General features: G+C 46.2%; 1 protein-coding gene across 3 annotated transcripts in view; it reads right to left on the reverse strand.

Moving 5' to 3' along the window:
- The window catches only part of Slc7a14 (solute carrier family 7 (cationic amino acid transporter, y+ system), member 14), a 107714-nt gene that overhangs the window by 12021 nt on the left and 80581 nt on the right, over window positions 1-15112 (reverse strand). For all 3 annotated transcript variants that reach the window (NM_172861.3, XM_006535472.4, XM_030252613.1), the window contains exons 6-7: window positions 12171-12379; window positions 8588-9465 (exon numbers count right to left, since the gene is read on the reverse strand). In NM_172861.3, coding sequence (NP_766449.1) covers window positions 8588-9465; window positions 12171-12379 — 1087 coding nt within the window. The remainder of the gene's footprint in view (window positions 1-8587; window positions 9466-12170; window positions 12380-15112) is intronic.

Raw genomic sequence — 15112 nt, forward strand, 5'->3', positions numbered from 1 at the left:
ACACACACACAGACACACATAGACACACACACACACAGACACACACACACAGACACACATAGAGTAACCCTTCCACATATCTCCTTGCCTGGCCTCTGCAGGTTTTGACTTCTCCTATTGCTTCCATTTTTCAGGAGAGATTCTAGAGAACACAGATGAAGTCGATACCCATGGGAGGCAGTTTTGTGTTCTTGAACATCATTTTTTTTTGTAGTACTGGGGGGTTGAACTTAGAATTTTGAACTTGCTAGGAATGAGCTCTACCACTGAGCCACATGCCCAGAGATGTTGAGCCTTCTGTTCTGAAGCTCATAAGAATAGTCAGAAGTGCAAAGAGTAACACGATGTTCATTCAGCTGCTGCCTCCACCTCCTGCCTCCCTCCCAGACCACACTGGAACAAATTCCTCCCTGCTCCAGGTGGTGTGAAAATATTTCAATATTCATTGTAGGATAATACTATTTTAACATATTAACTAATATACAGCAGTGTTAAATACTCTTCATTATGCTATGTGCATTCCACAAATGTTCCCCACCGTGTGAGATCATTCTCTTACTCTAATGGTGACACCCTTGTTTTAAGTAGTTTGGAAACATTTTTACTTAGGACTGTCACCAGGCTTGTATCATATCCTTTTGTAAAAATTTGTAGATGGCAAAACTTTTTCCATTGAGGGTGGGTTTGGCTATTAGCATAAGCCAGAGGTAGAACCAAGCTTAAAACCAAAATGGCTGTACAAAATGGAGATGTTTGCTGACTATACATTAGATGGGATTAGTATTGGATACATAAAGAATTACAGAAATATACACTCAAACCACCAAGTAAATCAGTCAATAAATGTACCAATGAACTGATAGACAGTTTTCAAAAGAAGAAACACAAATAGCTAAAAACTACTTGAGAAAGTGTCCAATATCCTTATCCAGCTTGGAAACACAAATTAAAACTGCTTTGAGGTTTTCATTTCATCCCAGTCAGAGTGACCATCAGTAAGAAAATTGATGACAGGGGTTGGGGGAGGGCTGGAGAGATGGCTAAGAGGACCTGGGTTTAAGTCCCAGCACCTACATAGCAGCTCAGAGCGGTCTTTAACTCGAGTTCCAGGGGATCTGGCAGCTCACATACACATACATGCAAGCAAAATGCTAATGCACAGAAAATAAGAACAAATAAAGAAAATAGATGACTATAACTACAGGCAGGGGAAGGAGAGTCCTTCCTAACTGCTAGTGGAAATGTAAATGTGGAAGTCAGTGTGGAGGTTCCTCAAAAACTGAGAACAGAATTACCATATGACCCAGCTACACCAGTCTAAGTACGCAGCTGAAGGATTCCACGTAAATACGCCATAGAGATACACAAGAACCCATGATTGTAGCTGTACTGAATGCAATAGCCAGGGCATGGTCCATCAAGAGAAGTCCACCCAGAAATGAACAGATAAAGAAAATGTAGTACACATACTTTTTTTAAAAAATAATATGAATTCATGACATTTGTAAGAAACTGGATACAACTGGAAATTATTGTAATAAATGAATAAGCCAGCCTAGAAAGACAAAGGTAATGTGTTTTCTGTCGTATGCAGAACCCAGAGTTAAAGTTTTATATGTATGTATATGGAATAAGGTTGCTAGTTAATGAACGTGATATTTTATTTTACTTGACTATTTGATTCTGCTGCTTCTTATGCACTTTATTTATTTTTTTAAAGATTTATTTATTTATTATATGTAAGTACACTGTAGTTGTCTTCAGATACACCAGAAGAGGGCATCAGATCTCATTACGGGTGGTTGTGAGCCACCATATGGTTGCTGGGATTTGAACTTCGGACCTTCGGAAGAGCAGTCGGGTGCTCTTACCCACTGAGCCATCTCACCAGCCCTCTTATGCACTTTAAATTACTGATTTCCTATTGCATGTGTTATATTTATCATCAACTACCTAATGGCAGGTGCGATAGATGCTCAGAAAGAAGAAGGTGCTCATGTTTAACAGGGTCCTGGAGACTCTGCTGCCAAGCTGGAGATGTCTCGGATAATGGGTGTTGGTGGGGAGTCTGGTGTGGCTAGGACAGACAGAGGTCAGTAGTAAGCACTGGAGCCTATTGGCAGTTCAACAATAGGTGCAAGGTGAACATGGCCCCTAGCAAGGTAATGGCCATGCATCCTTTGACAGGACCAGTGGAGAAAAATATTAAAAGGGAAGCTTTGGCTTCTTTTCCAGATGAAATTCCATGGTGGAGAACGTACCTGGGGGAGGTTCAGGCTAGACAAGATGAGGACTCATGCCTCCTGCAAATGAAGGGACTTTCTTTCCACAATAGATACTTTGTGATCTCGAAGCTCTTCACAAATATGTATTGTATCGGATACCAGCCTAGAGAAGTTAACTACACATCAAATGCGCCATCAGAACAGCCCTGGAGCTCACTGCTCTTGCTAGAAGATGAGGGCTGATCCTGTCCCACCTAGGAGTCTCCTGGGAAAAGACTGTTGAATTTGCCTTCAAGATGCCAGGGTGCCCGAGCACCAGCTGACTAAACACTTCTCAGTTTAGGTGGCTCCACCCTGGGCAAGCTAAGCAAATGACTCCAAAGCTTCAAGGGAAAGGAGGCCTGGGTTGGGTATAGGGGAGGTACCCTATGTCCTGCGGAGGCAAAACATGCAAGAAAACTCACCCCTGAAAAGAGTCGGGGTGGGGTGGGGGAAAAAACAGTAAGAGCAGACTGCCAACTCTGCAGGCACAAACTCGCCTCCAACTTTGGGCCTCTGATCTCTAGTGTCCCAAGGGAGCTCCTGGTCCTCTGCCTGTAGCTCTGTGCCTGGACTGAAAGGAGGTGGGTCACCTGACCCCAGGCTGGGTGGAGCAACCTCTTCCTGGGGTGCGCTTTCCAGCAGGAAGCCCTGCCCGCAGCAGATAGCTGAGACACTCTGTTATGCCCAAAGGGCCTTTTATTTTCGCTGCTCTGGGATCAGCTTTCCAAAACAGACATTTGCCAGGGCGGGAGCGGAGACCTGCGGGCAGTGAGGTGTGCGCCCCACCCACTAAATCCCCACTAACTCCTACCCTTCCTGATTATTATTATTATTATTTTTTACATACCACCACGAACCCTGTCGATTGTACTAACAGTGAGGTTTGTTTAATGTGGTGTGACCAGGGAGAGCAGGCTGGATGGGAGGGGCTCTATCCGGCCCTGGACTTGATCTAATGTTAAGTCAGTGTCTCATCTGTAAGGTGCAGTTGGGACCCTGTCTTCATCTGAGCCGTATGATGGCTGATGATTGAAGGAACATCCAATGTTATCTCACAGAGCACAGAGACTCAAGAAAAATGTGTCCGTTGCCCACTGAAGACCTGTAAAAGAATATTCCACGCAGCCTGATTTATCGGGCTCAAATGGCAACAACTTATAAAGGGACCAGAATGGAGCCTGCATTGCGGTGCATCGCCACGATCTCACCAATAGTGTTGGAGAGCACAAGCCAAAGGCTTGGAGTTCGATGCGTACCACACACACTGGCTCCAGGGCCTCCACCTCTTCCACAGTTCCCTTTCCTTACATTCTTTTGCCTGAGTCTGGTGGCAGAGCCCCTTGAATCCCTTGTTCCTTCTTGTCTATGCTTGCCTGTGTCCAGAGCACTGCCCTTGCTCTGTAGGCAGAGGGCCATATAGACCAGCTTCACCTCCATAGTCTCTCCTAAGCATCCGCCATCCCTGTTGCCTTCCTGTGAGGCCTACGTGACTTGCTCTTCACTCTCTTGAGCATGACTGACACTGAAAAGCTGATTGTTTCCTCCTCTTCCACCAGGAAGCATGTCAGTCTGATTGATTGATGATTGATTGATGGACATACATCAAGAATTGGGCTATCCCAGCACTCTTCCTTCCAACTTTCTTCCTCACAATGGTGGCTTCCTATTTCCAATAGTATTTTAAATGGCAGCTCACACAAAGACCAGCAAGGGGGGGTGTTTACATTTTGGGGACTGAGGCCGAGGTTCATTTTGGGTGAATGCATGCCTACCAAGCACAAAACCCCAGGATTGATCACTAGTACTGCATGACCCAACCACGGTGGTACACCATGCTTGTAATCCTAGAACTAAAGAGGTCGGGAGAGGAGGGTCCGGAGTTCAAGGTTATTCTGGTGCCACATAAAGAATTTGAGGCCCGTCTTGGATATTAAAGACACTGCCTCAACGAATGAATGAACAAACAGTAGGAAGAAAAGAATTTTTATATCCTGGCATAAAACACATTGTCCAAATTTCTAGTCCTGTCTTCTAAGTGTAAAGACAGAACTTCATCTTCCTCAGAGGGACTGGATAAATTAGAAATGAAAACATGGCTGCTCTCATGGTAAAGGTACCAGTGAGTTAGGCTACCTGAGAATGAATTCTTTATACTTGCCCTGGGGAAGGAGTTAGGCCTGAAAGAGACCTTGGAGCATCCCACTTTGCCATGTTCCCATCCTAATACATCACAGCTCCTGAGATGGTGTGTGACCCCTGGAGATGCTCTACCAGCCCACATCCACTCAGAGGAGAGTCACTGAACACAGCTTTGGGCTCACTTTGTTGGGATTAATGAACACTTATTGTTTGTATCGTTTCCCTTGTCTAATGGCAAGGATGTGCCGGGAAGTCTTGATGGGGCTCCGTGAGTTATGCTCTTTTGAAGGTCAAAGCTCAGAAAACACTGTTACAGAAATCCTGTGATTAAGATTCACTTAGAGAAGGCAGGATAACAGAGCGTGTCTCAGAACATCACCCCATTATGACTCAGCTTTTAACCACGGAAATTTTGTCAAGAAGCAGTTGATTTCATAAGAAGCTTCATTTAAAAATAATCTCTACCGTTCTTCCTAGGAAAGTTACAGTGTGCATAAAACTGAAGGAACAGCCGGTGTCTGGGAACCTCATGAATTCAGAGGAGGGATATTTATTGTAATTGTGTAAGATCATTAAGTATTTTTATAACCCAATTTGGGGCTATGGGATGGCTATACGTACATAGGAAAAATTTTGTTATTGCAAAACAGATTTTGTAATTAAATTACCTTCCCTGCTTGATAATGTCTTCTCTACATAGCAACAGCTCTCAAATTCGAGTGTGACTTTGACTCACCTAGAAGGCTTGTTAAGTCTTAAATTGCATCCTAGCTAGCCCACCATGATATTAGCACCGCTGGCTTGAGATGACATTTTGGGAAGTATTGATTTAGAAGACTATAGATTTTTGAAAATCTGGCTGCACATTAAAAATTTCTTGGCCAAGCTCTAAAATAAATAATACTCCATGCTTGACCGCGCTCAGGGAGTTTTCCTCTGCCTGATAACAAACAGGGCCCCTGGAGTTGGGGATGGTTCACATTGTGTTCTGCTGTGTGATAGCCAGCCTGCCCAAGTCAGTGGACAATGAGTCACTTCAGAGCTTTTTAAAGAAAAACAGGAGATAAGTATTTCTTATTACTTTCTCCATCATTTTCTCACGGATGAATAAACCAAAGCTCCATGAAGTTATGAGAAATTTCTAAATTTATAAGTCAAGGCTGGAACAGGACTTCAGTTTGAACCTGGTACTGTTCACTGCCATAGGGGCTCCTTTGATACCACGGGAACCAGAGATGTGATACAGAACCTGTTAGAAATTTGTGAGTCTCTGTGCAAAAAGAAAGCATGGGATTCTTGCTCAGAAATTACTCAGAACTTGAAACAGAAATAGCAGCAGACTGTTAACTGAGGCCCAGGACCCTGAACATAAGTGATACGCCCAAAAATTCAGGGCCAATGTCAGGTTTTAGTCCCACCAAACATTCAGAGCAAATAAGAAAGTTTGTGCAGAGGTACATGATGGGGTGATAGGAACCTCAGAACTAAAGTGAGGTATCCTGGACTCAAGAACCCCCTCTTCCACTCACTTTGGTTATCTGACGTTTTGGAGTGTTAGTTTACTCCTCTGTAAACTTGATTGGGACAGAGGTGGTGACAGGCCATAGTGGGCCATAGTTTAACATAGTGGCCATGGTGGGGCGGGGTGTCTAATATAAGAAGCTCACAGTGTGTTTGTGGTGCCAGGGGTCAAATCCAGATTTTTGTTCTTACCAGGCAAGCACTCTACCACCAATCCCTGTCCTGGCCCTGATAAGGGGCCCTGAAGCCCCTCCTCCACCAGAGTGCTAACCTTAGCTCTGTAGAGTTGGGCTGTGTGCCCTTAAACAGAAGCTACTGTTTCTTTATCCGCACAATGGAGATTGCCATGAGATTTTAAACAGTGAGGCCAGTCCCTCACAATAACTTGTAAACAGCGCTGTATTTTTAATTATTCCTATGAGACAAAGGGTTTGTGTATACCAATCAACGATCTTTTCTTTACTGTTTCACTTTTTAAATTAAAGAAAAAAAAATCATCTATAGCAGTGTTTCTCAATCTTCCTAACACTGAGACCCTTTAATAGAGCTCCTCATGTTGTGGAGACCCCCAACCATAAAGTTATTTCATTGTGACTTCATAACTGAAATTTTGCCATGGTATGGATTGTGATGTAAATATCTGATCTGCAGGATATTTGACATATGACACCCCCCCCCCCCCAAGAGTCGTGACTCACAGACTGAGAGCCAGTGACCTCTAGTGTCTTCCCAAGCAGGAGCACTTGTGAAATCACACGGTTCCCGTGTAGGAAGGGTTTTTGTTCTTTTTTTTTTTTTTTTAATGTGAAAGAGTAGAATTATTAAATGTTCTAGAAAGCTCTAAGCTCTAACACTAGCTGCAGTATGGCTCGTGGGATGGGCAGCTGGTTGTGGGCAACCCTGTTCTTGATGCTGAAGCTCCGCCAGCTTTGTCTGTTCAATGAGCCTGTGAACACGCATTGATACCTGTTTTCGTTCACTCGACATAACTAAAATCTTCCTATCCACCTCAGTCACTTCTGTCTAGAGCAGCCCTCCCATTGGCTAGCTACAGTACAGACGTGTGTGTGAAGAGAGATGAGAACGTGTTCATAAAGCATACAAACGGAGAAAATATCAATGAGCCAATGGGGCGTCCTCTAGCGAATTCCCCCTAACCTTAACCCAGAATTAAACTAGAGAAGGAAAGGTTGGGACAAAATGCTCTGGGAAGACACAGTGTGGCCTGGAGAACTGGACTCTCTTGGAGAAACTTGCTGGTTTTTTTTCCGGTTGTTTTTCCTCCTTCCATCTCATTAAATCTTTCCTTCAAGCCCCACCCACATCTTCCCTTCAGGCCCCACCCACATCTTCCCTTCAGGCCCCACCCACATCTTCCCTTCAGGCCCCACCCACATCTTCCCTTCAGGCCCCACCCACATCTTCCCTTCAGGTCCCACCCACACCTTCCCTTCAAGCACCACCCACATCCTATTTTTTTCCAAGTGCTTTCTGGCAATTCTCACTTTTCTCTCCTCTGAGAAGTACTTCGGTATCACTATCATTTAAGAAGTATTTCTTGAGCACGTTCCACAGGTGCTTTGTTCTAGGCTCACACTGGCCTCAGGTAGTGGACAGGCTGCTGATCAATGTGAATGCCTGTCACTTTAACCTGACCAATACATCCATGGCTATTTCTCTTGCTTTATTAGGCCGGGAATGCTTAGTGTGCAACTCTCCTGTTCTGCAAAGCTCCTTGGCTAAGTATTTGGGGACCCTCAGGACTACCAAGGACAAGAACGGTGAAAAATCAACTTTAAAATCTGCTTAGATGCCCCTCTCAAGTTATCACCGATTTACCTCCAGCCACCTCATCAGTGGTCAGACTGAACCAACACGGGACGAAAGTGTAGTACAAATGGACCACAAAGTCAAAATTAGATTTCTTGGGGAAGCATGGGCTCTTGAAGTCAGTGAAGTGAGTTTTGAGAATAGCATGCATTTGCATCAGAAGATGGCAGAGGCTCTACAGAGTCAGGCCACTCATTAACAGCAGACGAAGGTCGGCAAGCATGGAGCATGACAGACACCTTTCATTGGCATTTGACAGGGTGACATAAGGACCTTGGGGGCTATTTACAAAAGCCAGTGTGAACTGACAGATGTAAAATGGTGGCATGATAAGAGCTGTGTCAGAAAAATAATGCCCCAATCCACACTTGGCTCACACTTTCCTTAAAAAGTTACACTGTGATTGACCTTTCAGTTTAATTGGGTCAAATTAAGATCAGTGAACTCTTATAATTTACCAGAAGTTTTAGATTCTAAGAGAAATCTAACCAACCATCCCCCACATCCTATTATATCTCCCTTTAGTAACGTTATGTCTTTAAAAAGTGGGTATTCATTTTGAGAACACCTTTTCTGACACTAATTATTCTCACACAAGAAGAGCTTTCAGTAATTGGATATTTAGTGAAGTAATGGATTGATAGGCATCGTTCTTCCAAGAGCATATCAGGCAGAACAGGGGTAACTGGCTGTATTGACCAATGAGGAAAGCATGGGTCCATAGATCCAGCCCGATGGAGGTATCTTATCCAGTTAGGGCATAATGTTGGGATAAGCCTGTTCAAGACCTTAAAAGGGGAATGCCCAAGGCTCCAGAAGACATTGCTTACCCACAAAGCACCAGACCGCAAACCGGATCCATGTGATGGTGGAGAGCTTTAGCATGAGATAGATATTCACCAACATGGCAAAGGCAGGTACAAAGGGGAGGCAGGGGGCCATGTACGGCAGCTTCTTGGGGTTCTCTGGCTGCTGCAGGATTACAAACACCAGCACACTGATCAGCAGCATCATCAGAACGACCAGAAGGATGGCCCACCAGCTCTGGCCTGAGATGTACTCAGAGCCAAAGATGATGAAGGAGCAGAAGATGAACATGAGGATGAACAGCAGGAGCACGCAGATGGTCACCGTGTGCCCGGTCGCCGCCGTGGGCCGGTCCATTTTGCCTGGAAGGCCCAGCCGGATTCTCATGGTGTAGTAACGGGGTCCGATCAGCTTCTTCAACTTGATGAGATAGATGTTTTCTGATTCATCGGCTTCTATGCCCGTGGTCATATCCACAGTGCCGTAGTTGGGGTGGTTGACGTTGTAGGCGGACTTATCTGATTTCCCTATGAGCATCTCATTGTCTCCCAAGGACGGCAGGTTTTTGGCCCCACAGGTGTTGGTGGCTGGGCTGGAAAATTCCTCCCCTTCACTCACAGGAGAACAAGTTTCCTTCTCACAGTCAGCCAGGATGCCTTCCTTCTTCTTGGTGTGCTCCTCAGACAGGAACTTGACAAAACCATCGATGTCGCTCTCAGGTTGATACCGAAGAAGCAAGACACAGACAGAGACCAGGGTGTAGGCGAGGAGCGTGCCGATGGACATCATCTCTATGAGGTCCCTCAGGCTCACCAGCAGAGAGAGGAGAGCAGCCAGGAAGCCTGACACTATGCAAGCTACCACTGGTGTCTCTGTGTAGGAGCTCACGTGAGCCAGGAACCTGGAGGGAAGGTGCAGGCACAGGGTTAAGGGTTGTAGTACCCATGGTGACCAATTCTAACTTACCAGTGTGTTAGAACTGCAACGACAACAGGGAGCTGTGGTTAACTCCGCCCTTCTGACTAATTTCTGTTTTACCTCTGTCTGCTACACCATTCCCAAAGTCTGGATCTTGGGATATCATTAAAGAATTCACTTTATAGGATTAGGCGCATCCATTCCCACTGAGGCCAGAGAAGGCAGTCCTTTGCTACATATGTGCCGGGGGCCTCGGACCAGCCTGTGTATGCTCTTTGGTTGGGATGTAAATAAATAAAATAATTAATTAATAAAAGAGAATTCAGTTTAATTTCTTGGTTTGAAGCCATTTTTTTTTTGTTTTTTTTTCTTTTTAAAGTGAGAGGTCCTATTCACTATGTGACAGGAAGAGCTGATCGGATCTAGGAGGTATGTCAGAAATCTACATGGACGCCCACAGAAGCTGGGAAGATGGACGCCCACAGAAGCTGGGAAGATGGAAGCCCACAGAAGCTGGGAAGATGGACGCCCACAGAAGCTGGGAAGATGGACGCCCACAGAAGCTGGGAAGATGGAAGCCCACAGAAGCTGGGAAGATGGACGCCCACAGAAGCTGGGAAGATGGACGCCCACAGAAGCTGGGAAGATGGACGCCCACAGAAGCTGGGAAGATGGACGCCCACAGAAGCTGGGAAGATGGACGCCCACAGAAGCTGGGAAGATGGACGCCCACAGAAGCTGGGAAGATGGACGCCCACAGAAGCTGGGAAGATGGACGCCCACAGAAGCTGGGAAGATGGACGCCCACAGAAGCTGGGAAGATGGACGCCCACAGAAGCTTGGAAGATGTTCAGTCTGAAGCATTCTCGATGCTTGTTGGGAGTGAGCATTCTCACAAGCCCTATGACATCACAATCTTTGGAGGTGGTGTTCAGCCAACTGTACTTTTTTAAGACACCCGAGTTTTCAAACCTGAGACATGGCTTTGCAAACGGAGGTGCAGGGATGGAGTTGGTAAAATAGCATGCCAGTTTAGAAGCTCAGAGACACAGGTTCAAGTCCAGCGGAAGATGAGAAGGCCAGCCAGAGTGACTGAAATATGGGTCCTCCTGCAGCAGGCCCCGAGAGCCCTGAGGAAGCTCTCCTGCCCTCCTCTCTCTCTTCCCGGCCCTGCCCCTTCCACCCCCTCTTTTCTTTTCTTTTCTTTTCTTTTCTTTTCTTTTCTTTTCTTTTCTTTTCTTTTCTTTTCTTTTCTTTTCTTTTCTTTTCGCTTTGCTTTCTTTTCTTTTTTTATGGTTTTAGAGCTTTATTGTAGAAAGGCAGAGAGAGCGAGAGCAAGAGAGAGAGAGCAAGAGAGAGAGAGAGAGAGAGAGAGAGAGGGAGAGAAAGAGAAAAGGTAGAGAAGAAGAGGCTGGCCATGCCCACATGGAGAGAGAGGAGAATGGAGGGGAAGAAGGAGAGCGAGAGGTAAGAGACAAGCAGAGCTGAAGAGCCCCCCTCATTTCTCTTATGAATCTCACAGCACCGTGTGCTAGGCCCACATCATCTTTTTTCTTAGGCTTTTTGTTTGTTTTTTTAATGGCAGGAAAATCTTACGGCTGTGTGACCTTGTCTCGCCATCACCACTATCATGATCTACCCCTTTCTTGATCTACCCAGCACCCTAAATGCAACTGCTCTAAGCTGGTGTAGACTCTGGGTGAATGGGGGAAAAGGATCAGGAGGTGACAGCTAGTGGCAGCAATCCAGCCTGGAGCCTGCTCCTTTGACACTGCTAGGAGCTACTTGGCCTCCCGTAGTAAACACTGGGAATCAAGAGTAGGAGCATGTCCTGTCTTCTCAGTGGAAAACGGACCAGTTCATGACTACCAAAAGGGCTGGAACTTCAAAAGTGTTACTGCCGTCAAAAGTCTGAGGATCAGAGCTGGAGGGATAGCTCAGTGGTTGAGAGCAAGGGCTACCCAAACGGCAGCTCACAGCTGTCCTTAACTCCAGTTCCAGGGGATCTAACATCTTCTTCTGGCCTTCAGAAGCACCAGATACATGTGTGGTGTATAGAGACATGCTGTCCAAACACTCACATGATTAAAAGTCTGAGTTTCAGAGCCAGACAGTTCTTGTTTAGGATCCTTGCCCAGTACTCTTCAGCTGTGAGATTTGGGCTTTTCTGCCTCTTTAATTTCTGGTAGACTCATCTGCAAAGCAGAGTGGCTGCGGGAAACAGATGGGTCACGGCAAACAGAGCACCCAGCGACACCAGTGCTCATAACTGCTCCTCAGGTGACAGTTATCACCACAGCTACCATCTTCTCACCAGAGGATCTCCTCATCTACGATGGTTGAGTGTTTTTCAGGAAAGCTTTGCAGAGAGAAGCCAGGTCTCAATATGAGGCAGGCCTAAGATTTCCCTGATACGGGCTCTTCCTTCTGAAAGTTCCCTTATCTTCCATGTAGCATTTTGGACCTATTGCCCACCCAAGGGAAATGCCCCCACAAGAGGAGGGAGAAGGGCACAGATCAGTTGGTTCTGGACTGAGGGACCTAGTGAGAAGTGAGAAGCTATTTTGGTCTGAGCTTTTTAAATCCAGACTTTGGCAAGATTCTGAATCTTTAGGAAAGGCAGTCACCAAGATGGCTATCAGTGGGCGACGGTTCCCCTAGATAGGAACAGCGGAGTAGATCCCTTACCTGAAAAGCAGCCCATCGCCAGCCATGGCGTAAATGACCCTGGGCATGGGGAACAGGGAGCCCAGCAAGCTGACGGTCAGTCCTGCCACCGAGCCAATGGCCACTACAAACTTCGCAGCATAGAAGCCATGGGCCACAAACATCTCCATGAGCGGGGACTCTGTGTCAATGGCGTAATATGGTACCATCAGGGTTAAGATCATGCTCACCTGTGAAAACAGAAGAGACAGACTGGAAGCAGACGAGACTAGTCGCATGGACGGGGACCCTGGCCTGGAAACAGGCTTGCATGGTAGTCTGGATCTACCACTAACTGGCCATGTGGCTTTATTATAAACCATATGGTCTCCATGTTTTCTCCCTTATATGTCTGTCTGTCTGTCTATCTATCTATCTATCTATCTATCTATCTATCTATCTATCTATCTATCTATCATCTGTTTTTTAATGTGTGTGTGTGTATGTGTGTGTTTGTGTGTGTACATGCTTGCACATCGTGGTGCCTGAGTGGAGACTCAAGGACATCTTGGGTAGCTCAACTGTCTTCTTTGGTGTGGATTGTGGAGATTTGTCCCAGACTGTCTGCTTGGCAGCCAGCACCTTTATCTACTGGGCTATCTCACCAGCACGAGGACAAGACTTTTCCTTTTATCTTTTCAGGATCCTCCTGGTCCTTATCTGTGGGCTCCCTCATTCCCAACCTTTGAGCTCAAAACCCTGAAAGTGTTTGAGACTTCCACAGACTGACAGGGCCATATTAGGGACTGACATTTTCGTTTCTTCTCTCTGGCTTAGTGCTGAGGGTCATGCAGGCCAACAGAGAACTGTGGCATCAGGAGGGACTCCAAGCGTACTCTATCTGTGAAGCCACTGTGTCTGTACTTCATCAGGATATACTCATCTGGGGACTCCTGTAGGGGTTCTGCTTTCCATTCTATGTCAAAGATCTGTTATAAAATTGGTTTCTTTGGCATTGGCCCTAAACAATGGACCCAGTAGTCACATGTGGCTCTCCCTGACATATAAAAAACAACCCTGACACCAAGAAAGGGAATTGGAAGCCTGAAATGGGAAGGGCAGGTCACATGTACACCACTTCTTTGCCTGTTTGTCAGAACCCAAGGTGCCCTAGGGAAACCATGGGCCACCAGGGAAGACAGCAGACTATGCCATGACAGCCCAGCAACTTGGTAGCAGGATAGCTGTTTACTGACCAGGACAAGACCAACTGGTCCCTGAGGCCTGGCTGAGGCCTGTGTAGTCGGCAAGACAGTAGTCCTTAGGGCTGGGCCACTTGTCACATTGTCTTTGAGGATGCAGTAGAGTGGTTGGAAGAGTGTGGTGGATCCTTATGGCAACACTCAAGAGTCTCTGGCCACACAGACCAGGATGGGCTAAGCTGCCAGCTTGGTAGATGCAGAAGTACCCTGTAATCTCTGAAGTGCTATTTAACAGAGGGACCATAAGAGCAGGAGTCACTGTGGGTGCGTGCTGCCAAGGTCTACCTCTGTGGGAAAAGGAAGAGGGAGGGGTGGGATGGTGAAAATGTGGAGGGAGACAGCAGGGTAGAGGAGATCTATCGCTCCTGCCCTGACAGCTCTCCCATTATGCAGGGACAATCAGGGTCTGAATAATACACACTTGACTGTGTGTGCATAGAGGGGCATAATAATTAGCCTATTCATAGAATGTCTGGGTGGGCAACTGAATTGCTATCAACAGACATTCCTGAATGTATCTTGCCTCATCATCTGGTCTGGATTTCTTAGGTAATGGGTTAAAGATTTACATATATATGTATACACACACATATATACATACATATATATACACATACATATATATACATGTGTATATTTTTTATCTTTATTTTTGCAGGGCACAGGTAATGAGGGATGACAGGTTTGATAGGCTGTACCCATGTCCTGACTCCTTCTAATTGTAATGACTTTTAGCTTATTAGACATATACGTTTCTAGTATACGTTTTTAGTATACTAGAATCTTTGGGGTGATGTCCAGCATACTATACCTTAAAGCCAACCTATGGTTGCTTCATTTTCCCCATTGTGGTGACCTCAGGACCTGGGAGTGTTTGTATCAGAGTTGGTCAGATGGTTATAGGAACTAAGAAGATGTTAGATGAGACTATCAATTTCTGTGATAGAAGCTCTGCCACAGGGACTGAGAAGCGAAACCTCAGAAGTATGTGTGGGCATGTACTTGTGGCTCCTGAGGAGACCAGGCTAGAGGCTTCTTTCTGAGGGAAATCCCAAGGGTGAGTTTAAGCTGGTGTCAGAAGACTGAGCTGAAAAGAACTGCACTCCTCTCCAGATTTCAGGGCAGGAGTGTTTCCCAAGGACAGTGTGTTCTCTCGCCCCAGTCTGCGGGAGCCTTGCCTCTTCACTGCCGGGAAGCTCCCAGAAGACAGAAGAGCATTGAGGCCTGTGCACAGAGGCCACAGTGCTTCTGCTTGCACACCACCCGTTACTGCCAGCCTATGACCTGAGCCGCTTGGACAAAAGCCCAACCCTTGCAAACTGTCCCTAGGCAAAGGGAAGGGTGAGGATGGAGACTTGAGAGGCACAGGCTGAGGTGAGGGCTTGGGGCTTTTCTTCCCCTCCATTTTGAGGTATTGAGGTTTTTTTTTTTCCCTTGTTGCCAGTAGGTAGAACTAGAGGGGGACAGAAGGAAACACCATGGAAGCACCAACCCACAAGGAGTGAGAAGTCTATGTACTGAGACTGAAGGTGTCAAAACCCTATGACAACACTTGCTACTGTTGTGTGAGTGTGTACGCCTGTCTGTGCAGGTGTGTGTATAGCATTGTGTCGGGTTCGGAAGATAACCTTACATATTTCTCAGGCGCTGTCCACCTTTCTTCTCCTCCTTCCTCCTCCTCCTCCTCCTCCTCCTCCTCCTCCTCCTCCTCCTCCTCCTCCT

Source organism: Mus musculus, chromosome 3 (assembly GCF_000001635.26).
Source record: "Mus musculus strain C57BL/6J chromosome 3, GRCm38.p6 C57BL/6J".
NCBI classification, from domain to species: Eukaryota; Metazoa; Chordata; class Mammalia; order Rodentia; family Muridae; genus Mus; species Mus musculus.